The sequence below is a fragment of the Heptranchias perlo genome, chromosome 19 (assembly GCF_035084215.1).
Source record: "Heptranchias perlo isolate sHepPer1 chromosome 19, sHepPer1.hap1, whole genome shotgun sequence".
Taxonomy (NCBI): domain Eukaryota; kingdom Metazoa; phylum Chordata; class Chondrichthyes; order Hexanchiformes; family Hexanchidae; genus Heptranchias; species Heptranchias perlo.
Genome location: NC_090343.1, coordinates 48187982 through 48215024, shown reverse-complemented (window position 1 = coordinate 48215024; position 27043 = coordinate 48187982). Strand labels below are relative to the sequence as shown.

At 43.4% G+C, this 27043-nt stretch overlaps 1 protein-coding gene across 1 annotated transcript in view; it reads left to right on the top strand.

The window, feature by feature from the left end:
• The window catches only part of spo11 (SPO11 initiator of meiotic double stranded breaks), a 50862-nt gene that overhangs the window by 2402 nt on the left and 21417 nt on the right, over positions 1-27043 (top strand). The window contains exons 2-5 of the mRNA XM_068000690.1: positions 10337-10483; positions 14510-14598; positions 16342-16408; positions 24783-24891. Coding sequence (XP_067856791.1) covers positions 10337-10483; positions 14510-14598; positions 16342-16408; positions 24783-24891 — 412 coding nt within the window. The remainder of the gene's footprint in view (positions 1-10336; positions 10484-14509; positions 14599-16341; positions 16409-24782; positions 24892-27043) is intronic.

Sequence of the window (27043 nt, the reverse complement as noted above, 5' to 3'; positions counted from 1 at the left end):
GATTGGCAGTTAAATATTGCAGGATATCACGTATTTAGAAAGGATAGAGAAGGAAAAGGGTTGGGGATGCTGTACTTATTAGAGACAACATAATAGCAGTAGAAAAAAGGGACATAACTAATATTAAGATAGAAGCAGAATCCATGTGGATTGAGATAATTGATGATAAGGGATTGATCGGGGTATTCTACCGACTAGCTAATAGTGGAAGGGAAGTGGAGAAAGAAATACAAAGGCAAATCTATGAAATATGAATAAAAGACCTAATAAAGGTCTTTAAAATTATGAAGGGGTTTGATAGGGTAGACGAAGAGAAGGTGTTTCCACTTGTGGGGGGATCTAAAACTAGGGGCCATAAATATAAGATAGTCACCAATAAATCCAATAGGGAATTCAGGAGAAACTTCTTTACCCAAAAAGTGGTAAAAATGTGGAACGCGCGACCACAAGGACCGCCTACTTCCACCTCCTTGGGGCGACTAGCATAGATGCATTTAAGAGGAAGCGGGAGAGGGAGAGAAAGGAATAGAAGGGTATGCTGATAGGGTTTGATGAAATAGGGAGAGAGGATGCTCGTGTGGAGCATAAATGCCAGCATAGACCTGTTGGACTGAATGGCCTGTTCCTGTGCTGTAAATTCTATGTAACTCCTCTGCTTTTTGTCCTACAGCCCAGGCCAGTATCTGTCTCTGCAATTTCCAGTCTTTCATACCTCCTCACAGCCCTTTGATGCCTGGCTGGCTTTTTGGTGCCTTATGTTCTGCTTTTAAAAGTCTCTCTCGTGTCAAAATGCCCCCTTACAGACCAACAGAGATCAAAGAGTTTTTCAACACAATGGTGAGAGGTGTCTTTCCGAATACCCAGACAAACTAACAAATTGCTTATTATGTGGAGATGCCGGTGATGGACTGGGGTTGACAATTGTAAACAATTTTACAACACCAAGTTATAGTCCAGCAATTTTATTTTAAATTCACAAGCTTTCGGAGGCTTCCTCCTGCGTCAGGTTTAGTCTCTGGAAGAAGCAACTTCCAACTACTATATTCAGCACCTTTTGTCAAGCTGCCTTTTATTAAACTGGTGAGAATACACATTGCTTTTAAAAGTTCAGCATTAGAAATAACTTTTTTTCCATCTCCTGTCTGTGAGAAAATGCTCCGAAAAATCCTGACGTGTCACTCGCCAATCTAAAGGAATAATCTATCTCTTTGTACCTTGTCATAACTGCTCATTATCTTGAAGCCCTCTATCAAGTCACCCCTTAACCTTCGTAATTCTAGTATATAAAAAAAATCCCTAACTCCTCAGATCTCTCTTCAGCCTTTTGTACCTGGTAGCATCCTAGTGAATCTACATTGTACCTTTTCCATTGTTTTTTGTCCTTCCTGAAACTCCACAAAGCTGTGCACAGGATTCCACCTGTGGCCTAATTAAGGTCTTACACATATTCAACATTACTTAGAATGTACAACACAGAAACAGGCCATTCGGCCCAACAGGTCCATGCCAGTGTTTATGCTCCACACGAGCCGCCTCCCTCCCTACTTCATCTAACCCTTTCAGAATAACCTACTATTCCTTTCTCCCTCATGTGTTTACCTAGCTTCCGCTTAAATGCATCTATGCGAGTCGCCTCACCTACTTGTGTCAGCGAGTTCCACATTCTAACCACTCTCTGGGTAAAGAAGTTTCTCCTGAATTCCCTATTGGATTTATTAGTGGCTATCTTATATTTATGGCCCCTAGTTCTGGTCTCCCCCGCAAGTGGAAACATTTTCTCTACGTCTACCCTATCAAACCCTTTCATAATCTTAAAGACCTCTATCAGGTCACCTCTCAGTCTTCTCTTTTCTAGAGAAAAGAGCCCCAGCCGGCTCAATCTTTCCTGATAGGTATAACCTCTCAGTTCTGGTATCATCCTAGTAAATCTTTTTTGCACCTTCTCCAGTGCTTTTATATCATTTTTATAATATGAAGACCAGAACTCTTCACAGTACTCCAAGTATGGTCTAACCAAGGTTCTATATAAGTTTAACATAAATTCTCTGCTTTTCAATTCTATCCCTCTAGAAATGAATCCCAGTTCTTGGTTTGCATTTTTTATGGCCTTATTAACCTGCATCATTACTTTTAATGATTTGTGTATGTGTACCCCCAGATCCCTTTGCTCCTCTACCCCATCTTATTTTCCAAAGAAGATGTGGCCTCCTTATTCTTTCTACCAAAATGTAACACTTCTCACTTATCTATATTGAAATTCATTTGCCAATTACACACCCATTCTGCAAGTTTATTAATGCCTTCCTGTATTTTGTCGCAATCCTCCTCAGTATTAAGTGTACCCCCCAATTTGTCATCCACAAATTTTGATTCCCGAGTCCAAATCGTTTATGTAAGTATTGAACAACAGTGGTCCCAGCACCAATCCTTGTGGAGCACCACTTCCCACCTTTTGCCAGTCTGAGTAACTACCTTTAACCCCAACTCTCTGTTTTCTGTATGTAGCCAGCTTGCTATCCATTCTGCTACTTGTCTCCTGACTCCACACGTTCCGACCTTAATCATGAGTCAACAATGCGGTACCTTATCAAAGACCTTTTGAAAATCCAAACATATTACATCTACTGCATTACCCCTGTCTACCCTTTCTGTTACTTCTTCAAAGAATTTAATAAGGTTGGTCAAGCATGAACATAGGAACAGGAGTAGGCCATTCAGCCCCTCGTGCCTGCTCCGCCATTTGATAAGATCATGGCTGATCTGTGATCTAACTCCATATACCTGCCTTTGGCCCATATCCCTTAATACCTTTGGTTGCCAAAAAGCTATCTATCTCAGATTTAAATTTAGCAATTGAGCTAGCATCAATTGCCGTTTGCAGAAGAGAGTTCCAAACTTCTACCACCCTTTGTGTGTAGAAATGTTTTCTAATCTCGCTCCTGAAAGGTCTGGCTCTAATTTTTAGACTGTGCCCCCAGTTCTAGAATCCCCAACCAGCGGAAATAGTTTCTCTCTATCCACCATATCCGTTCCCCTTAATATCTTATAAACTTCGATCCCCTTAACCTTCTAAACTCTAGAGAATACAACCCCAATTTGTGTAATCTCTTCTCATAACTTAACCCTTGAAGTCCGGGTATCATTCTAGTAAACCTATGCTACACTCCCTCCAAGGCCAGTATGTCCTTCCGAAGGTGCAGTGCCCAGAACTGCTCACAGTACTCCAGGTGCGGTCTAACCAGGGTTTTGTATAGCTGCAGCATAACTTCTGCCCCCTTGTACTCTAGATATAAAGGCCAGCATTCCATTAGCCATCTTGATTATTTTCTGCACCTGTTCATGACACTTCAATGATCTATGTACCTGAACCCCTAAGTCCCTTTGGACATCCACTGTTTTTAACTTTTTACTCCTTTTGAAATCTGTGCTGACGAGTCTTTATTATATTTTCGGTTTCTAGATGTTTTTCTATTACATCTTTGAATAAGGATTCCATTATCTTTCCTACCACCGATGTTAAGCTAATGGTCTATAGTTCCCTGAACTTGTTTTATCTCCCTTTTTAAATATAGGAATCACATTAGCTGTCTGCCAGTTCTCTGGCACTATTCCCTTTTCTAATGATTTTTTATATATATCTAATTGTGCCTCTGCTTTCTATTCCCTAACTTCTTTTAATATGCATGGATGCAATCTATCCGGACCAGGGGTTTTATCCTCTCTAAGTTTGATTAGTTTTTCAATGATCTCCTTTCCATCCTAAATGTCTTCATATCTTTTTTGGTCTCTTCTAATGCCATGCCCACCTTGTTAGTCTGCCTGGTAAATACTGAGGCAAAGTAATAATCTAATATTTCTGCCATTTTGTTGTCGTTACCTGTGCATTTATTGTGTGTATCCCTTAGTGGCCCTATCCCTGTCCTAATTTTTCTTTTGGCATTTATGTCTGTAAAATACTTTACTATTTATTTTTTATATTCCTTGATAATTTAATTTAATTGCTTCTCTTTGCCTTCCGAATTGTTTATTTGGCTTCTTTCCTAAACTTTTTGTATTCCCTTTTGTCATCTTCTCCTTTGGTGTCTGTGTACTTAGTGTGTGCCTTTTACTTTACTTTCTGCTCTTATTTCTTTATTCATCCATGGTGTATCATTATTGGCTAGTTTGTTCTTGCTTTTTAGTGGATATATTTTTTCTGGACTGTATTGATCACCGTTTTAAATGTTTCTCACTGCTGTCCTATTTCTTTGTTTGTCAGTAAATTTTTCCGGTTTATTTTCCCTAGTTCCATTCTCATCCCCTCAAAATCAGCTTTTTTTCCCAATTTACTACATTTGTTGTTGTTTTACTTTTGTCCTTTTTAAACTTTATTATGTTGTGATTGCTATTGCCTAGATGTTCCCCAATGCTTACTTCTCTTGCCTGTTCTGGATCATTTCCCATTACTAGATCCAGCAGTGCTTCCTCTCTTGGGCTTTTTACATACTGGGTAAGAGAGGAGTCCTACACACCTTGTAAAATCTCCAGTCCCTGTACCCCTTTACCTATCTCTTCTTGCCAGTTTATTTGGGGATAGTTAAAATCCCCCATGATTATTATTCCATGTCCTTTACTCATGTCACATACTTGCTTACATATTTTTTCCTCCACCTCCTTTCCACTATTAGGTGGTCTGTAGTATACCCCTATTAGTGATCGATCCCTTCTCATCTTTTATTTCAATCCATATGGATTCTGTTTCTATCCTTCTGTTAGTTATGTCCCCTTTCTCTACTGCCATTGTGTTATCTCTAATTAGTACAGCTACTCCACCCCCTTCCTTCCCTATCCTTTCTGATTATATTATAACCTGCAATATTTAGTTGTCAGTCCTGTTCTTTATATAGCCACGTTTCAGTTATTCCTACAACATCCTCGCTACAGATTATTGCCTCCAGTTACCCTGTTTTATTTTAGATGCTGTGTACATTGCTGTACAGGCATTTTAATTCATCTTTAATCATTCCTTTTATACTTCTGTTTTATAAGTGTATTTTTTCCTTGACCATTTATATTATCTTTATTCCTTACCCTGGTCTGACCTTTACACTCATCTCCTGTTTCATTTATCTTTAGGCTTCTGTTATTGCTACCACATCCTTCCCCCTGCCCCCCATCTTGCTAGTTTAAAGCCTATTTTTCCTTTCCGCTCAGACTCTGGTCCCATTCCGGTTCAGATGAAGCCCGTCCCAGTACTGGTGCCAGTGTCCCATGAAATGGAACCCCTCCTTCCCACACCACTCTTTCAGCCATGCATTCACCTTTCTGACCTGCCTATGCCAATTAACATGTGGTTTGGGTAGTAATCCTGAGATTGCTCCCAAGAGGTCCTGTTTTTTTAATTTAGTTCCTAGCTTCTGATATTCCCTGAGCAGGACCTCCTCCTTGTTATTCCTTATGACATTGGTGCCAACATGGACCACGACAACTGGATCCTCCCCCTCCCTTTCCAAGTTCCTCTCCAGTTGCTCTGAGATGTCCCTTACCCTTGCACCAAGCAGGCAACACACACACCTGGACTCATGGTCGCGACTGCAGAGGACGCTGTCTATCTCCCTGATTATAGAGTCCCCTATGACTACAACCTATCTATTCTGAAACTTCGCCCGCCCGCCCACCCCCCCCGACTTGGACTGCCTCATGCTCCATGGTGCCACGATTAGCATTCTGGGCATCCTCTCTGCAGCCTTCATCCTTATCCTCACAGGCATTAAGCACATTGTACCTGTTGGATAGGACCAATGTCTGCGGGACCTCCTTCTCTACCTCCCCCTCCCTTGTGTGTCGGAGTGTCTCTATCTCTCGCGCTCCAACTCAAAGACCCTGAGCCGGAGTGTCTCAATCCAGAGACATTTACTGTAGATGTGACAACCCGGGACAGTCTCGTTGTGCACAAACTCCCACATATTACAGTCCCGACACACAGCCTGTACTGCCATTTCTGGTTTTTAATTATTTATTTATCAGTAGCTTATTTCTAGAACTAATAGAATCACTTGAGATCTAGATTATATTTAGTAAATAGATTTAGCTTGATTTTGAAATAATTAGTAATTACTTAGTCTTTTTTTATTTTATGTAGTTTTTAAAATTTAAGTTTTAAAAGTTGATAAATTAGTTAATGGTTCCTTGGTTTAACTCAATTAGCACCCCCTTCCCACTCTGCACCTAATTCCCACAGTAACCTTCTTGTTTTTGTATTCTCTGCCTCTAGATTTTTAAAAAAAGGTTCCATTTGTGGTTTAATGGCCTTATCTACTTGCACTACAACTTTTAATAATCTGTGTATTTGCACTCCACTTGACATCTTGCCATTTAAGGTGTATTTCTTTTCCCTATTTTTACTTAGAAAATTTAGCACTCACAGGGCAGATAATCAAAAAAAGGAAGCTAGGACAAATAATAGTGGAAGCAAAAACCATAGGGTAATCCACCAATCCCACATTCACATGCTCGGATGGAACGCAGGTTGGAGAATGTTTTACTCCTGTCTCTGACCCTCACTCCATTTGAGCGCGCATTCCCATTGGAAGCGTAAGATCAGTGAATTTATTCACATATTTATAGAGATACGACATTAGACTGATAAAATTACTTCAGAAGGGAGTTTCATTTCGCTATCTCGGGAATGCAAAATTTGATTTTCCGCTTAAAATCAAATTGCAAAGCCCAGAGATGTGTCATTGTTAGCCACATGGAATCATGTAATGTTATATGGTGAGTGTGGCCCACTCCATATTACACTAATCCCACTAACAACACTGCCATCCAGCCTGTGTCCCATCACCTGGAACATTCATATGTCCCTTCTTAAAATAAATTACACAGTACATTCCAAAGAAGGTGCAACCAGTTTATTTCCTACTCAAGTGCCATATCTCTGCCTTTAATGCTTTAGTTCCCTAGTGTTTGCCATTGGTGAACATGTACAACAACAAAATCTTGCATTTATATAGCGCTTTTAACGTAGAAAAATGTCCCAGGTGATTCACTGAAGCGTAATCAGACAAAAGTTGACAGTGAATCAGAGGAGGAGATATTAGGAGGGGTAACCAAAAGGTGGTCAAAGAGGTGGATTTAAGAAGGAGAGGGAGGTGGAGAGGCGAAGTTTAACGAGGGAATTCCACAGCATCGGGCCTGCACAGCTGAAGGCACGGTTGCCAATGATGGGATGAAGGCAGTGGAGGATGCACAACAGTTGGAGGGACGCACGGTTCTCTGGGAGTTGTAGGGCTGGACAAGATTACAGAGATATGGAGAGGCAAATCTAAGAAGGGATTTAAATATGAAGATGAGATTTTAAAACTTGAGTCGTTAGGGGACTGTAGGTCAGCGAACATGGGGATGATGGATGGGCTGGACTTGGTGCAGGATTTTTTTTTTATTCGTTCATGGGATGTGGGTGTCGCTGGCGAGGCCAGCATTTATTGCCCATCCCTAATTGCCTTTGAGAAGGTGGTGGTGAACCGCTGCAGTTCTCCCACAGTGCTGTTAGGTAGGGAGTTCCAGGATTTTGACCCAGTGACGATGAAGGAACGGCAATATATTTCCAAGTCGGGATGGTGTGTGACTTGGAGGGGAACGTGCAGGTGGTGTTGTTCCCATGTGCCTGCCACCTTTGTCCTAGGTGGTAGAGGTCGCGGGTTTGGAAGGTGCTGTCGAAGAAGCCTTGGCGATTTGCTGCAGTGCATCCTGTACACTGCAGCCACAGTGCGCCGGTGGTGAAGGGAGTGATAGTTTAGGGTGATGGATGGGGTGCCAATTAAGCAGGCTGCTTTGTCCTGGACAGTGTCTAGCTTCTTGAGTGTTGTTGGAGCTGCACTCATCCAGGCAAGTGGAGAGTATTCCATCACACTCCTGACTTGTGCCTTGTAGATGGTGGAAAGGCTTTGGGGAGTCAGGAGGTGAGTGACTCGCCGCAGAATACCCAGCCTCTGACCTGCTCTTGTAGCCACAGTATTTATGTGGCTGGTCCAGTTAAGTTTCTGGTCAATGGTGACCCCCAGGATGTTGATGGTGGGGGATTCGGCGATGGTAATGACGTTGAATGTCAAGGGAAGGTGGTTAGACCCACTCTTGTTGAAGATGGTCATTGCCTGGTACTTGTCTGGCGCGAATGTTACTTGCCACTTATCAGCCCAGTCCTGGATGTTGTCCAGGTCTTGCTGCATGCGGGCATGGACTGCTTCATTATCTGAGGGGTTGCGAATGGAACTGAACACTGTGCAATCATCAGCGAACATCCCCATTTCTGACCTTATGATGGAGGGAAGGTCATTGATGAAGCAGCTGAAGATGGTTGGGCCTAGGACACTGCCCTGAGGAACTCCTGCAGCAATGTCCTGGGGCTGAGGAGATTGGCCTCCAACAACCACTACCATCTTCCTTTGTGCTAGGTATGCTCCAGCCACTGGAGAGTTTTCCCCCTGATTCCCATTGACTTCAGCTTTACTAGGGCACCTTGGTGCCACACTCGGTCAAATGCTGCCTTGATGTCAAGGGCAGTCACTCTCACCTCACCTCTGGAATTCAGCTCTTTTGTCCATGTTTTGGTTGAATTGAAATTTATGGAGGAAAGGAGGCCGGCCAGCATGGTATTGGAATAGTAGAGTTTGAAGGGAACAAAGGCATGGGTGAGGATTTCAACAGAAGATGGGCTGAGGCAGGGGCAGAGGCTGGTGATATTACAGAGGTGGAAGTAGATAGACTTGGTGGTGGAGAGGATATGGCTTTGGAAGCTCAGCTCGGGGTCAATCAGGACACCAGGGTTGTAAACAGTCTGGTTTAACCTGAGATAGTGACCAGGGAGATGGATGGAATCAGTGACAAAACACGGAGTTTGTGGTGGGGGCCAAAGGCACAAGCACTCGACACCTTGCAAACTGCGGCTCACATTCTTTCACCTCTTGCATGCCTGTACAGATGTCAGAGCTGCACTGCCATGTATTCTGCCATTCCATGCAGGGAGCTGTGTACATTCTCAAGCATGAAGTGCTTCTGATTAATAAGTTCAGTTGTGTAAGGTATGAGTCTGTGGATCCTGCAGCAGATGCATGTCTGACCCTCTTGTTGCTGAGAATCTTCAGAGCTCCCTGCATGGAATGGCAGAGAGTACACAACAGTGCAGATACAACATTGTGCAGGCATGCAAGAAATGCTCTGGTTGTTGTTCCAGCTGCTTCTACTTCCACTTGTTCCTCCTTAGTTGTGCTTGGTGTCTTACCTTCTGACACTCTACCAGAAGACAGAGGTGAAAGAATGTGAGCTGGAGTTTGCGAGGTCTTAAGTGCTTGATCAATGCTCATGTACAGTGCTTATCTCCTTTAGGAAAGATATCATTGGGAGGCCCTTACATACAGTGAAAATAAGCTTCTATAAGCATGGAATATTTGGAGCAAAGTTCTGTGCACAGTGGAAAGGCCAATAGTGCCATGTTGCTGCTAGGCAACCATGTTACTGAGCGAGTGAGCAGGAAGGGCAAGCAAGGAATAATTGAAGAGAACACTTACCTTGTTAGGATGGCACAAAGCCGCCAAACATTCTCTCATGCACACTCTCCATGGCTTCCCGAGATTCATAGGGCGAGCACCTCATGTCAGATTAGGTTGAACAGGTTCTCTCTCTCTCACTGTTTGTGGGTTGCCCTCTTAAAAACAGATAGTTTCAGCATGTAGAAGTAAAATGAGTTGTGATCCCATCAGTCCTTATGTTCCTTCTCAAGGGCACTTGGTTCCAGTGTGTAACAGAGCATTTTAACCTCATATAATTCTGCATTTGGAAAGTAATTGAACACTGAAGCAGTTGTAATTCTTTTAAGTAACTGCAATTGCAAGATTCAGTTGCTTTCAAAGTTAGACTGAAATCAAGGCAAGACAAATCAACCCCACGGCAGTACCTCAGCACTCCTGATTATAGGTACAAAGCACAGCAATGGCAAGGTAGCTTAATCTGATATTCCTCAGGACCGATTGAAAACATAGGCTCAATTGTGCAAGTGTGAACCCTTCAGGAGACTACTGCTCACTTCTCGAGAGAGTTGACACACAACTGACGTTACATTAGGCGTATCAAAGTGCCCTCCACTGTTTTAATCCTTCTCATTGTAATTAAATATTTTTTACTAATTTAAAAGTCAATTAATCACAGACTGCTCAACAGTGAACTATGGAATACAGAACCGATTCTTCATATAAGTTCTTAGCAATGCACTAGTTAGCACTTTTGAGTTGTCATGCCTTACTTACAGCATTCCAATTTCAATATTCCAATTTCCCTGCTGAGTGTCGTTTCTGTACAGCAAAGTTACTCATTTATATCACCTCTCTTTCAGCTCTGATGTGCTTAAAGCAATCGAAAACATCATCAAAGAGACACTCGCATATCTTGCGAAAGGAGAGGCCCCAGTTATCACTTTCGATAAAAGATCATCCTGGGAAAATATTCGGTATGTTTTTATCATATTCATGCGATGCTCCAAGTATTAAATGCACATCTGAAAAATGAAATGTCGCACTGATTTTGGACTTCTGCTTAATGAGCTCTAATCAATAAGCCACTTTTTTGCAGTAAACACATTCTGAACTAATTACTTTATCTTTCTTTAGAAAATGTAATCAAAAGTGAAATGAAATTTGTACATTACAAAGAGAATAGTAGTAATTATGGGGTTGTAATGTATACAGACAGCATGCAAATGAGGAAGAGGGGGTAGGTGTTAAGCATGGATCTTTGGGGATTTCTCAAGGTGACACTGCAGGGATGGGAAAAGAAGCCATTTGTAGAGATGCTCTGGCTATGATCAGATAGATAAGAGTGGAACCAAGTAAGGTCCATTCCATCAAGCTGGGCAACGAAGAAGTGACGTTGAAGGAGGATGGTGTGTTTTCTGCTTCATATTACTCTCTATCCCTTTCGTCATCCAGGGAGATCTGGCTTTGGTTGCCTTATCGTTCCATCTCGTGGGAATATACCTAGACCGTACCTGAACCATCTCCTCTTTAAAGGCCCCCCATTGTTCGATTCCAGTTTTGCCTGCCAATCTTTGATTCCAATTTACCCGGGCCAGATCTGTTCCCAACCCACTGAAATTGGCTCTCCTCCAATTAAGTATTTTTACTCCAGATTGCTCCTTGTCCTTTTCCATAACGAATCTAAACCTTATGATACTCCTGCCCTAGAACTAGTTCCAATGCCCCAAGAATCTGAAGCCTTCCCTCTTGCACCATGTCTCTAGCCATGCATTAATCTGCTTTATCTTCCTATTTCTTTACTCACTAGCACATAGCACTGGGAGTAATCCAGAGATTGCTTCCTTTGAGGTCCTGCTTTTTAATTTTCTCCCTAGCTCCTGAAACTCTGACCACAGGACCACATCCCTTTTCCTTCCTATGTCGTTGGTACCACGTGGACCACGACTTCTGATTGTTTCCCTTCCCCCCCATAGAATGTTCTGCACCCTCTCCATGATGTCCTTTATCCCGGCACCAGGGAGGTAACACACCATGCGGGACCCATGTCAGCAGTCACAGAAATACCTGTCTGTGCCCCTGACTATCAAATCCCCCATGATTACTGCATTTCTACACTCACTGTCTCTCCCCACCTCCCCCCCCCCCCCCCCCCCCCGCCATGCAGTTCTTTGTCCCATGGTTCCATGCTCAGAACTGCACTCGTTCGCGGCGCTGTCACCCTCACTGGTAACTGGTTTGAGAGTGCAACACACCCAGAAGATTCCTGCACTGCCTGCCTCTTTATACCCTTTTCACCCACTTGCTATCCTGAACTCTCTGGGGCTGCAGGGTGACTACCTCCTGGAACGTACAATCCAGGAAACCTTCAGCCTCCCTAATGCTGTGCAGTGACTTCAGCTGCCCCTCAAGCTCAGAAACTCTCAGCTTGAGATCAAGCAACTGGAGGCATTTCTTGCACATGTGGCCCTCCAAGACACATGAAGCGTCCTGAAATTCCCATGTGGTGCAGGAAATGCAGGCAACGAGTCTCAGCTGCCCGTCCATTATATTTAGAAACTTTTTTTCTAAACTCCCTTTAGATACTCGGTTATTATTAATTTACTTACTGTTTGCTTACCCTGATTAACCTACCCTTTTATTTCGGGTCTCTCAGAACTCTTCCTCTCTGTTCACTGTGATGTCACTCTCTCTGTTCTTAGTAAATGGGGAAAGGGCTCCTCCCCTGGTGCTCAGCGTCGCTTCTCTCGACTAAATTATCTATTTATTTATAGGTAATTACTGTTTAGTCTGTTTTGGTTTCTGTTTGCTTTTTTTAAAAAAGTACCTCCTTCCCGCTCTACCTAATTTCCACTCTCTCCAAATTTTCAAGTTCTATATAAGTTTCAAGGTTCTATATAAGTTAACATAACTTCCCTGCTTTTGAATTCTATTCCTCTAGAAATGAACCCCAGAGCTTTGTTTGCATTTTTGTGGCTTTGTTAACCTGCGTTGTTACTTTTAATAATTTCTGAATCTGTAACCCTACCCCAAGGAGTCATGTAAGTGTTTACACAGCTAAACAAGCTTTTGTGTCTTTGAAATCCTAAGAGATATCTTGAAGGAAGAGGCTAGACACTCTGAGGAACAAGCAGGCTCATCAAGATCCATAACTTTTGTCCCATCCATCACCAATTCCATCATGGTATTCTACCTGCCCCAGCACCAGTCCAGATACACCCCCACTCAGGAAGAAGTAGTTAATGAGTCAGAAAGGTTTTTACTGGGTGAAGCACTGTGCACTAATGAGCATGAGGACCTGGGAGTGGAAGAGAGGGAGCGTGACGTTCCTCCCTGGAGTGTGGAGACGCCTTAGCTGAGGAGACGAGGGACCCAGATTTCAGAGGTCCAGTCTTAAAAAAAAAAAAGCCTGTGATTCGGGAACACTGATCTCAGGTGTCGGCATTGGAGATGGACCATATAGACTTCAGAATTCATTTCTGTAGATATTCGCAACTTAGTGGACTTGGATGATGACATGAGAGTACTACTGTATTATGGAGGCACGGTACAGAAGCCTTTGGGAATGCAGGTCTTTGTGTTGCAGTTGGTGACAGGGACAGGGAACGTATTTTAGGGAAGAGGGGAGTTTTATTCAGTTTCTCAACTTTCTCTTACTAAAAGCACTCAGCTATCAATTCCCGCCTCCTTTCTCCAGCTGCAAGCCGATGGCTCTCCTGCTCAACCTCCTCTCCTTCCTGTTCACCCTTCTTCATTACCATCGTCTCCTGCAATAATACGCAGAACGCAGCAAGCAACAATGATTTTGGGCATCTCTCCCCTTCCCCAACTGAGATAGACTCCAGACCGCTCTCTCACCACTTTCCTTATGTCGGGGACTGTTCTCTCGGGTCCCTGGCAGCGGCCTTCTGTCACCCGAAATCCTGACGCTGCCCGCCAGCCAGATAGCGATTCCTACAGGGTTCGGGTGGGAGTCTGACTTCCCACGTAGAAATGAGGCCCTGGAGTTAAAATTGCACAGGCCTCACGCCAACGACGTCATGAGGGCTCCCCGCCTGTCCAATTCACACTATTGTTACTCCGGATCATGCAAGTCCCGCACAGTGTGGAACCCGCCAGTGAAACCGAGTTAAAATCGAGGCTTGCATCTCAGTGACTCTTCCTCCAGTTTCCCTTTGGTCCATGTGGTAACAAGTTTAAAATAAATGGGTTAACAGCTGCATTGCAATTACGCAGGAAAGGAATTTGGTAGAAGCAAGTTAAGTGTTTGTACAAAATAGCACTGATCATAATTCCTACCCCTTTATCTTTCAAGTTAGCAGTATTTCTGACAAAAATATTTGTTCTTCCAGTGTCCATATATAATTTGGATATCCAAGCTTTTTGTCTAGTCAATACCTATGCTAAACCATGGAGCCTCGGGGGCATGTAGAAAATTTAAATCTATGTTCTCAATAATTTGCATATCTTAAGTTGCGGGTACTAACAGATCTTGGCATTCTAATTTAGGATTTATCTACTGATTAGGCAACAGCACCAAGAACTGCCCTTTCTATATCTCCAGCTCACAAAATTCAAACCTGCAAATAAGAAATAGAAGTGCAAATAGGAATAAGTTGCATGGACTTCAAGGACCAGATTGCCAGGATTGAGGATGACATATGCCCCATGGGCTGTAGTTTGGACACCCTGATCTATAATATCACTCTTCAGATTACAGAAGTACTCAGTGGTATTTTTCCAAGGAGTAGAATTTACTGTGTCTCAACAAGTTGCACCACATGTGGTGAATCTCCATGTGATAAGATTCTTATTTTACCTCTTCCACCATGGACAGGGGTCAAGAACATCATCACAAGAAGGGGAGGGGCAACTAAACGTTGGGATTAGCAAAAGGCCGGAAGCTGGTTTTTTTGTATAGCATAGGGAGTCTACAGAAGGGTTAAAAAGGAGGCAGTAATGAAAAGCAAAGCCTAATGTAGTTACATGTTTCATATTGACAGGTTTGATGGCAATGTTGGTTTACAGATGGTATCTGACTGTACTATGAGTAAGGTGAAGTGTGAGTGCTCCAAATCAATCCATAGGTTTGGTAAGTAATTATTTCAGTGATTGCTATTCATATAAGTATATGTTTTATTTTGTATTTAACATACATTTTTTTGCCAATTATGTTCTGCCAGTTTTCTCCTCTCTTTGGCAGTAGTTGACTCCTTGTTGAGTTCATATTCCATGGGCATCAGTCGCCCTCTGGTAGTCCATTATGTGTGATCTTAACGATGAATTTTGACAGGCTGTTTGATCTTGGGAGTTCAATGCATCACAGCCACATCCTATCCCTATCCTCACCTGACATCCACAATGCAGCGGTCCATTGATGGAGATCAGGAGATGGAATCTGCCTAATTTCCCCAGGGACACTGATTATAATTCCATTGTTCCTACTGCTGCTGTGGCTCAGAATAGCTAACTCAACACAGAATGGAGATCAAACCTTTGGCCTTCCTAGTCCATTTGTATAACATCTTTGACATAGAAAAAGTCCCAAGGTGACTCAACAAATATCACAGGTCATTCATTTTGTGGGATCTTGCTATGCACAAATTAGCTGCCACTTTGCCTAGGTAACTATCAATGCACACTAAAAACAAATTCTTTATCCTTGGCACCCCAACTCACCCTTATTTAAATGTTGCTCCTTGGCAACATCATCCACAGACAAGGGGGTCAACTTCCAAATGTACGCTGATGACAACCAGCTCTACCTCTCCACCATCTCTCATCCTCTGCATTCCCTCTGTGGTGTGTGAGACTGTTTGTCTGACATCCAGGCTTGGATGAGCCACAGTTTCCTCCAGCTAAAGATTGGGAACATTTAAGCCATTGTCTTCATCCCCAACAACAAACTCTGTGTCCTTACTTCCGATCCAGTGCTACTCCTCGACCACTATCTCAGGCTGAACCAGACTGTTTACAAACTAAGCGTCCTATTTGACTACAAGCTGAGTTTCTGAACCAATATCTTCTCCATCACAAAGATCACTCACCCATTGCTCATGTGTGAACATTTCAGGTTCCCCACCACCTCAAATTTAACATTCTCATCTCCGAGTTTAAATCCCTTCTTGGCTCACACCTCCCGATCTCTCTGACATCCTCTAGCCCAAACCACCACCCATCCCCCCCCCCCCCCCCCCCCCACACACACACACACACACACACACACACACACACACACACACTGTAAACTCACCAATCTTCTGATTCTGGCCTCTTGTGCCTACTCCCTTCCTTTGCCCCACATGGCGGCCCTTCTTTCAGCTGTTTCCGCCTTTCCATCAGGTAAGAACGACAGGTTTCTTACCCTGAAGGACATTTGTGAACCATTTGGGTTTTTACAACAATCCGACAGCTTCATGGTTACTTTTAATGACACCAGCTTTTTATTTCAGATTTTTAAAAAATGAATTCAAATTCTCAAACTGCCAACATAGGCTTTGAACTCACATTCTCTGGATTACTAGTCTATTAACATAAACACTCGCTACTGTACCCACACCAGTAACATATGCTTGTCTCAAAGATTAAGCCACCCATGTCAAATAATATTAATGTAGGGCAGCCAGGTATCCTGCTCCCAGGTCAGTGCTCTCTATCCAGCGACTAGAATGTGTTCAGGACTGGTCTGGAGTGCCTTCCCTTGATAACAGGTGAGATTGGGAGGCTGTTGTGTGGGGAACGGTGGGGGTGGACCTGTTTTCTGCCACTACATGACAGGCAGAAATGATAGGTTTCTGAAGGCGGTACGTGGTACTAATAACTTTTTCCATTGCAGCTCTAATACTTAAGACCCTGTCGATGATCTACAAGCTGGTGCAGACCAATACTTATGCAACTAAAAGGTGACCGAAACGTTCGGACAATATATTAATATAATTGTGACAGGAGGTAGCAAATGTATGTCTATAGTGGAGTTGGTACTGAATAATATACATTACTCACCATGATTTGTTGTAAATTGGCATGGTAAGATCAACAAAAATTGGAAACCAATATCGCAGTCACTCAGCATTAGCCCCGTCTGTGGGATTGAAACTCTTCTGTGTACTATTAGAATAATAATTAATGACTTTAATAATATAACCCACACAGGAATTTAATAAATGTATCCATCCACTTTGGCTCTGCACAAATTGGCTCCATGTTGTCCCTTCATTACATTAGTTATTCCTGTTTCTGGGGAATGATTTCCTCTAGTTGTTATGTGATAGCGATATCACAGCAGGAAGATTTTCTCTGTTATTTCTAGCAGAATCTGAGGGTGTAATCTGTGTAAATGCTGATGGTTGGTTGGCACCAGAGATGAAGGAACTTCAAAGTAAATCAAGTCCGTTGACTGTATTTTTCAGAGACTTATCTGTCATATTGTGGTGTACAAATGTGTAATGTTTTACAAGAAAAATGAGCTGGGGTCAGGAATGATCTGAGTAGTACACCTCCAGTGGCTCAATGCTGATTGATGTAGCTGTGAGTCAGTTAGACCAGAAACCTTTTAGGTTAACCTCTGGTCTACTAAGGTATCTGGGGGGTAATTTTAACCCCCAAGAACGGATGGGTTGGGGGCGGGTGGGAGGTTAAAGCGCCAGCTTTTTGGAGCGGGACCTCATCCCGGCTGTAATGCGCCCACTTCCGGGTTTGACCCAGGAGCATTAGGATGCGCAACAGATACCTGGAAATCCCGCCAGCACTTAAAACCAGCGGGCTGATATTTAAAGGGCTGATTTAAATACTTTGTAGAATCATAGAATGGTTACAGAATAGAAGGAGGCAGTTCGGCCAGTCGAGCCCATGCCGACTCTCTGCAAGAGCAATCCAGCTAGTCCCACTCCCCCGCCCTTTCCCCGTAGCCCTGCAAATTTTTTCCCTTCAAGTACTTATCCAGTTCCCTTCTGAAAATTTACAGTGATTAACTTTTTGTGGATTCTGCAACAGAATCAAATTTAACTTCTCCTGAACGTATCTACTGTGGAACATAGGAGTAGGCCATTTAGCCTCTCGAGCCTGTTCCGCCATTCAATGAGATCATGGCTGATCTGTGACCTAACTCCATATACCCGCGTTAGCCCCATATCCCTTAATACCTTTGGTTAACAAAAATCTATCAATCTCAGATTTAAAATTAACAATTGAGCTAGCATTCGCTGCCGCTTGCGGAAGAGCGTTCCAAACTTCTACCACCCTTTGCTTGTAGAAGTGTTTCCTAACTTCACTCCTGTAAGTCCTGGCTCTAATTTTTAGGCTATGTCCCCTAGTCCTAGACTCTCCAACCAGCGGAAATAGTTTCTCTCTCCCTACCTTATCGGTTCTCCTTAATATCTTGAAAACTTCAATCAAATCACGCCGTAATCTTCTAAATTCCAGGGAATACAACCCTAGTTTGTGTAATCTCTGCTCGTAATTTAACCCTTGGAGTCCAGGTATCATTCTAGTAAATCTACGCTGCACTCCCTTCAAGGCCAATATATCCTTCCTAAGGTGTGGTGCCCAGAACTGAACACAGTACTCCAGGTGTGGTCTAACCAGGGCTTTGTATAGCTATAGCCTAAATTTTACCCCCTTGTATTCTAGTCCTCTAGATATAAAGGCCAGCATTCCATTCGCCTTTTTGATTATTTTCTGTACCTGTCCATGACATTTTAATGATCTATGTACATGGGCCCTCCACTGTTTCGAGCTTTTCAAAATTTAGAAAGTACTCTGATCTATCCTTTTTAGGTCCAAAGTGGATGACCTCACACTTGCCTGCATTGAAATCCATTTGCTACAGTTTTGCCCATTTACTTAATCTATTAATATCTCGCTGTAATTTTATGCTTCCATTTACACTGCTTACAATACTGCCTATCTTTGTGTCATCAGTAAACTTGGATATGTGGCTCTCTATCCTGTCATCTAAGTCATTAATAAATACAGGGAATAGTTGGGGCCCCAACACAGATCCCTGTGGGACACCACTAGTCACATACTGCCAATTTGAGTACCTGCCCATTATCCCTACTCTGTCTCCTGCCACTGAGACAATTTCCTAACCATGTCAATAATTTGCCCTCAATTCCACAAGCTTCAGCTTTAGCTAACATTATGAGGGACATAGGTTATGTTATGAAGGACTTTATCGACTGCCTCTGGGAGTCCATATGAACAACATCCATAGACATTCCCCTGTCCACTAGTTTAGTCACCGCTTCAAAAAATTCCATCAGGTTAATTAGCCATGACCTACCTTTACAAATCCATGCTGGCTCTCTCTGATCAGCTGAAAAATTTCAAGGTGTTCAGTCACTCTATCCTCAATTATAAGCTCTAGTAGTTTCCCGACAACAGATGTTAGGCTAACTGGTCTATAATTCCTGGTTTCCCTCTCTCACCTTTGTTAAATAGCGGAGTGACATGTGCAATTTTCCAATTTAAAGGAATGGTTCCTGAATCGAGAGAACTTTGGAAGATTATAGTTAAGGCTTCTGCAATGTTCTCACCTACTTCCTTTAAAACCCTTGGATGGAAACCATCTAATCCAGAGGATTTGTCACTTTTTAGTGCCATTATTTTCTTCATTACCGTTAATTTGCTTATGTTAATTATGGTGAGTCCCCGCCCCTGATTCAAATTTAGTTTCCTGTGGTGTCTGGCATGCTATCCTCTTCCTCTACTGTAAATACTGACGCAAAGTAATTATTTAACATGTCCGCCATTTCCTTATTTTCATTTACAAAATCACCATTATCAGTTTTTAAGGAGCCCACATTGCTCTTGAATACCCTCTTTTTCCTAATATAATTGTAAAAATTTTTGTGTTGATTTTGATATCCCTTGCAAGTTTCTTTTCATACTCCCTTTTTGTAGCTCTTACTATCTGTTTTGTCACCCTTTGCTGTTCTTTGCATCTCTCCCAGTCGCCAGGATCTGTGCTATTTTTTGCATTTTTGTATGCTTTTTCTTTTAGTTTTATGTTGTTCCTTACCTCTTGTCATCCATAGCTGCTTTTTTTGTTGAGTGGTTCTCTTGCCCTTAGGAGCATAAACTGGTTCTGTATCATGTTAAATTCTTCTTTTAACATTTCCCACTGATCTTCTGTCGTTTTACCCATTAACAGATTTGCCCAGTTTACCGTGAACACTCTCTGGCTCATCCTGTTGAAGTCGGTCTTACCTAAATTTAGAATCTTAGTAACTGATACGGGTTTCTCCCTTTCAAACACAACGTTGAACTCGATCGTATTATGATCGCTATTAGATAAATGTTCACGTACCGTTAGGCTGTTAACTAAATCTGGTTCATTACTCATTATTAAATCTAATATAGCCTGCCCCCTTGTTGGTTCTAGGACATATTGTTGCAGAAAGCTGTCCTGAACATACTCAAGAAATTCACTAACTTTCTGACATGAGCTCGTCTGCTTATCCCAATCAATATGAAAGCTAAAATCCCCAATTAAAACCACTCTGCCTTTGCTACAGTGGCTTCTAAAACACGCCATAGAAACGGAGGCAAGATGCAGCTGAAGCCCATTTGACCCTTTAAATCAGTGATTGACACATCTCAATAAAAGGTGAGGTGTTGCAGCTGAGCACCCAGTTCTGTGGACAAGCCTTTGGCTGGGAGTTCTTTGTGTTTAGACTGAAATTTCTTTGTTGAGATTGGGAATTCTTGTGTTCGCACAAATGTACCTACATTTGGGAGCCCCTCAAACTGACAACATCAGGATGGGGGCACAATAGATGTATTCCATGGTACATCTGAGGAGGAGGCACATCACCATTCACAGCAGGCACGGCGTGCAGTTCTGGGATGGGCAGGTGCACAAGACAGAGGTGCGCCACAAGGACCTGCTGATGTGGCTCGGTGTCAAATTTTGTTAGATAACGCTCCTCTGAAGCACCTTGGGACGTTTTACTACATTAAATGCGCTATATAAAAGCAAGTTGTTGTTATTGTTGCAAGGGACCTGGGAAAAAAATCATAGGGGAGTTAAAAAAAAAAAAAATGTTTTTTGTTTCAATTTCTTTGAACACTTTCGTTTTGGTTATTAAAGTTGGAGATGGAGGAAAAAAGGCTGTTTGACTGACAGTCAAGAATCATCCAGATGGGTAATGGAAGTCATTTCGGTTTCCAATTGGCATGGGAAGGCAGTGCGCCATGAGGGTGACCAGTGTTGGGGGCAGGGCAGTTGGGGGTGAGAGGTCATGCGATGAAACCTCCAACCAGAGTTGGCAACTCTACCCATGGTATAGCTGAGATCTGGAATTCAGTATCTGGAAGCTAAGGGGCACAAAACCTATGGCCTACCTCAACGTAAGGAATCTTACAACACCAGGTTATAGTCCAACAGTTTTATTTGAAAATCACAAGCTTTCGGAGATTATCTCCTTCGTCAGGTGAGTGATCTGACTCACCTGATGAAGGAGATAATCTCCGAAAGCTTGTGATTTTCAAATAAAACTGTTGGACTATAACCTGGTGTTGTAAGATTCCTTACATTTGTCCACCCCAGTCCATCACCGGCATCTCCACATCATGGCTACCTCAACGTGGCAGTGTGGTGTGGCTGTAATGCATTGCACCAGTGACCTTAGGTAAGAATCTTACCTAAATGAAGGAAGTAGTTTAGATTGAAAGTGCTCTCCCTACACTCATTTTGTCTTAACATCTGGACATTGGAGACCCCCCCCCCTTCCATAGCATTAATAAGATGCACCTGATTGAGTTTGGCTCAGTTTCACAAGCTCAGGGCATTCTCAAGGGGGAGGGTGAGCAGGCAGAGGTCGTGGTCCACATTGGGACCAACGACATAGGTAGGAAGGGAGATGAGGTCCTGCATCAAGAATTTAGGGAGCTAGGTAGCAGATTAAAGAGCAGGACCTCAAAGGTTGTAATCTCTGGATTACTCCCAGTGCCACGGGCTAGTGAGTATAGAAATAGGAGGATAGAACAGATGAATGCGTGGCTAAAGAGTTGGTGCAGGAGGGAGGGTTTCAGTTTCCTGGATCACTGGGCCTGCTTCTGGGGAAGGTGGGACTTGTACAAGTCGGACGGGTTGCACCTGAACCAGAGCGGGACAAATATCCTTGCGGGGAGGTTTGCTAGCACTGTTGGGGGGGGTTTAAACTAACTTGGCAGGGGGATGGGATACAGAGTGGAGCTACAATAGGGGGTGATGTGCAGCCAAATATAGAGAAAAAAAACAAGTCAGCTTGGAAGACAGGGCAAATATGTGAGGGCAAGGCTGGATGGCATCTATTTTAATGCAAGGAGTCTTGCGAATAAGGTGGATGAACTGAAGGTGTTGATAAACACATGGGAGTATGATATTGTTGCTGTCACAGAGACATGGTTGAGGGAGGGGCAAGACTGGCAGCTCAATATTCCGGGGTACAGAATCTTCAGGCGAGACAGAGGGGGAGGTATAAGAGGAGGGGGGGTTGCAATATTAATTAAAGAATCAATTACTGCCATAAGGAGGGATGATATATTAGCAGGTTCCTCTAATGAGGCCATATGGGTGGAGCTTAAAAACAAAAAGGGGGCAAGCACTTTGATGGGAGTGTACTATAGGCCCCCAAACAGTCAGGGGGAGATAGAGGAACAGATATGTAGGCAAATCTCAGAAAATTGTGCAAATAATAGGGTAATAATAGTGGGGGATTTCAACTTCCCCAATATTAACTGGGATACTCAGAGTGTAAAAGGCTTAGAGGGTACAAAATTCTTAACGTGCATCCAGGAGAGCTTTTTGAGCCAGCATGTAGAAAGTCCTACAAGAGAGGGGGCGGTACTGGACCTAATTCTAGGGAATGTGGCCGGCCAAGTGGAAGAAGTGCTAGTAGGTGAGCACTTTGGTGACAGTGACCATAATTCGGTGAGATTTAAGGTGGTCATGGAAAAGGATAGGGAGGGGCCGGAAATAAAGGTTCTAAATTGGGGGAAGGCCGATTTTAATAGGATAAGGCAGGATCTGGCCAAAATGGACTGGGATCAGCTGCTTGTAGGAAAATCCGCATCGGAGCAATGGGAGTCTTTCAGAAGGGAGATTGAGACCATACAATGGCAACATGTTCCCGTAAAGGTCAAGGGTGGTTCCAAGAACTCCAGGGAACCTTGGATGTCAGGGGATATACGAGAATGGATTAGGAAAAAAAGGAGGGCTTTTGGCAGATACAAAAGGCTAAAGACGGAGGAAGCCCTAGAGGAGTACAAAAAGTGCAGGGGGATACTTAAAAAGGAAATTAGGAGATCAAGGAGGGGCCATGAAATAACACTGGCGAGCAAAATAAAGGAAAATCCTAAGATGTTTTATAAGTATATTAAGGGTAAGAGGATGACTAGGGAAAAAATAGGGCCCATTAGGGACAAAAATGGCAATCTGTGTGTGGAGCCGGCAGATGTAGGAGGAGTTCTAAATGAATTTTTTGCATCTGTTTTCACTATGGAGAAGGACGATGTAGACATAGAAATACGGCAGGGGGACTGTGATATACTCGAACATATTAACATCGAGCGGGAGGAGGTATTGGCGGTTTTAGCAGGCCTAAAAATGGATAAATCCCCAGGCCCGGACGAAATGTATCCCAGGCTACTGTGTGAGGCAAAGGAGGAGATTGCGGGGGCTCTAACACATATATTCAGAACCTCTCTGGCCACAGGGGATGTGCCAGAGGACTGGAGAACCGCTAATGTAGTACCATTATTCAAGAAGGGGAGTAGGGAAAAACCGGGGAACTACAGGCCAGTGAGCCTAACATCAGTGGTAGGAAAATTATTGGAAAAAATTCTGAAGGACAAAATTAGTCTCCACTTGGAGAAGCAAGGATTAATCAGGGATAGTCAACATGGCTTTGTCAAGGGAAGATCATGTCTGACTAATTTGACTGAATTTTTTGAGGGGGTGACGAGGCGTGTGGATGAGGGTAACGCAGTGGATGTGGTATACATGGATTTCAGTAAGGCCTTCGATAAAGTCCCGCACAGGAGACTGGTCAAGAAGGTACGAGCCCATGGAATCCAGGGTGCCTTGGCACTTTGGATACAAAACTGGCTTAGTGGCAGAAGGCAGAGGGTGATGGTCGAAGGTTGTTTTTGTGACTGGAAGCCTGTGGCCAGTGGGGTACCACAGGGATCGGTGCTGGGTCCCTTGCTGTTTGTGGTCTACATTAACGACTTGGATATGAATGTAAAAGGTATGATCAGTAAGTTTGCTGATGATACAAAAATTGGTAGGGTGGTAAATAGCGAGGAGGATAGCCTCAGTCTGCAGGACGATATAGATGGGTTGGTCAGATGGGCGGAACAGTGGCAAATGGAATTTAACCCGGAAAAGTGCGAGGTGATGCACTTTGGAGGGACTAACAAGGCAAGGGAATACACAATGAATGGGAGGACCCTAGGCAAGACAGAGGGTCAGAGGGATCTTGGTGTGCAAGTTCACAGATCCCTGAAGGCGGCGGAACAGGTAGATAAGGTGGTAAAGAAGGCATATGGGATACTTGCCTTTATTAGCCAAGGCATAGAATATAAGAGCAAGGAGGTTATGATGGAGCTGTACAAAACACTGGTTAGGCCACAGCTGGAGTACTGTGTGCAGTTCTGGTCGCCACACTACAGGAAGGATGTGATCGCTTTGGAGAGGGTGCAGAGGAGATTCACCAGGATGTTACCAGGGCTGGAGCGCTTCAGCTATGAAGAGAGACTGGGAAGATTGGGTTTGTTTTCCTTGGAGCAGAGGAGGCTGAGGGGGGACATGATTGAGGTGTACAAAATTATGAGGGGCACAGATAGGATGGATACTAAGGAGCTTTTTCCCTTCGTTGAGGGTTCTATAACAAGGGGACATAGATTCAAGGTAAAAGGCGGGAGGTTTAGAGGGGATTTGAGAAAGAACTTTTTCACCCAGAGGGTGGTTGGAGTCTGGAACTCACTGCCTGAAAGGGTTGTGGAGGCAGGAACCCTCACAACATTCAAGAAGCATTTGGATGAGCACTTGAAATGCCATAGCATACAAGGCTACGGACCAAATGCTGGAATATGGGATTAGAGTAGACAGGGCTTGATGGCCGGCGCGGACACGATGGGCCGAAGGGCCTCTATCCGTGCTGTATAACTCTATGACTCTAAGACATGTCTACCTTGAAACACCTGAGAGCATTTCATAGGTAAAGCAGCTGTACTATGTCACCAATGCAAAATTAGCCTTTGACAGCAGTATGTTCATTTTTATTTCAGAGACCTGTACTATAACGATACACAGTTGTTTGGCTCACAAATCATTCTCGATGGTATTATCAATGATATATGCTGTATGCTAAAAGTGCCACGCAGATGTCTTCACGTAGTAAGTACTCACAGCTCACGTATTCCTTTTCCTGCAAAACATAGTGATGTACATTTTAAAAAATAGCCACAGTTATGATGGTCTTGTTTACAAAGGCTAGGCTGAGCGGATATTGATATCAACCACATTTAATCAAATATAGTGCATCTTCCACAGGAAATGAATTTGCCAACGTTGAGTGGGAGGGGAGAAAATCTGGATGCAATTCTAAATTAACCCTTGTTACAGGGCAATCATAGCATCTGTAGAGAACAGTAATTCAGTTATACAACTTCTATAACTGTCTAATCGTTATCAGAGATGGTTCCCAGGTTATGGAATAATTTCTGCTTATAACATTTAACTAATTTTGCATCCAGTTTTAAAAAAAAAATTAACTCATGGCTGTCGCTAAAAATAGTACGTTCTGAATACAGCAGGGTTTCTCCATTTGAGTGTTGTGTGCATTTTTTTTACATAAAGCTGGCAAATTCTTTTCTAGCGCTAGTGGGTAAATTTTGTGAAAACATGGATAGGTCAGACTTTCCTTTTATATATGTGGAGAGTTTGAGAGTATAGTAATTTACTTGTCGTTTGGATGAATGGATATCTGAACCAGAGTGCTGTCATATACGCAAGCATAATGTAGCAGTGCTCCAAACGCTATACAGTAAAACCTATATATAAACGGACACCTATTGAGAGACATGGATAACTTATATGGTAAAATATGCAAGACGCACTCTGAAACCAGGGACACTCGCAAATTACGAACTACGGACAGCCTTCAATGCACCAGCCCTTTTACAACTTAATACACGGGACACAGCCTGTTGCAAAGGGGTACAGTAGCATAGTGGTTATGTTACTGGGCTAGTAATCCAGAGGCCTGGACTAAAATCCAGAGTCATGAGTTCAAATCCCGCCACGGCAGCTGGCGAATTTAAATTCAATTAATTAATTTTAAAAAAATTCAATTAATTAAATAAAAATCTGGAATTAAAATACTAGTATCAGTAATGATGGCCATGAAACTACCGGATTGTTGTAAAAACCCATCTGGTTCACTAATGTGAGTCACATATAGGCCGCCCTTACCCGGACTGGCCTATATGTGACTCCAGACCCACAGCAATGTGGTTGATTCTTAATTGCCCTCTGAAATGGCCTAGCAAGCCACTCAGTTGTAAAATCTCGCTACGAAAAGTCATAATAAGAATAAAACCGGACGGACCACCCGGCATCGGACCACGAGGCACCGGACACGACAACGGCAAAACACCAAGCCCAGTCGACCCTGCAAGGTCCTCCTTACTAACATCTGGGGACTTGTGCCAAAATTGGGAGAGCTGTCCCACAGACTAGTCAAGCAACAGCCTGACATAGCCATACTCACAGAATCATATCTTTCAGCCAACGTCCCAGACTCTTCCATCACCATCCCTGGGTATGTCCTGTCCCACCGGCAGGACAGACCCACCAGAGGTGGCGGTACAGTGATATACAGTCAGGAGGGAGTGGCCCTGGGAGTCCTCAACATTGACTCTGGACCCCATAAAATCTCATGGCATCAGGTCAAACATGGGCAAGGAAACCTCCTGCTGATTACCACCTACCGTTCTCCCTCAGCTGATGAATCAGTCCTCCTCCATGTTGAACACCACTTGGAGGAAGCACTGAGGGTAGCAAGGGCACAGAATGTACTCTGGGTGGGGGACTTCAATATCCATCACCAAGAGTGGCTCGGTAGCACCACTACTGACCGAGCTGGCCGAGTCCTGAAGGACATAGCTGCTAGACTGGGCCTGCGGCAGGTGGTGAGCGAACCAGCACGAGGGAAAAACTTACTTGACCTCGTCCTCACCAATCTCCCTGTCGCAAATGCATCTGTCCATGACAGTATTGGTAGGAGTGACCACCGCACAGTCCTCGTGGAGATGAAATCCCGTCTTCGCACTGAGGACACCATCCAACGTGTTGTGTGGCACTACCACCGTGCTAAATGGGATAGATTCAGAACAGATCCAGCAGCTCAAAACTGGGCATCCATGAGGCGCTGTGGGCCATCAGCAGCAGCAGAATTGTATTCCAGCACAATCTGTAACCTCATGGCCCGGCATATTCCTCACTCTACCATTACCAACAAGCCGGGGATCAACCCTGGTTCAATGAA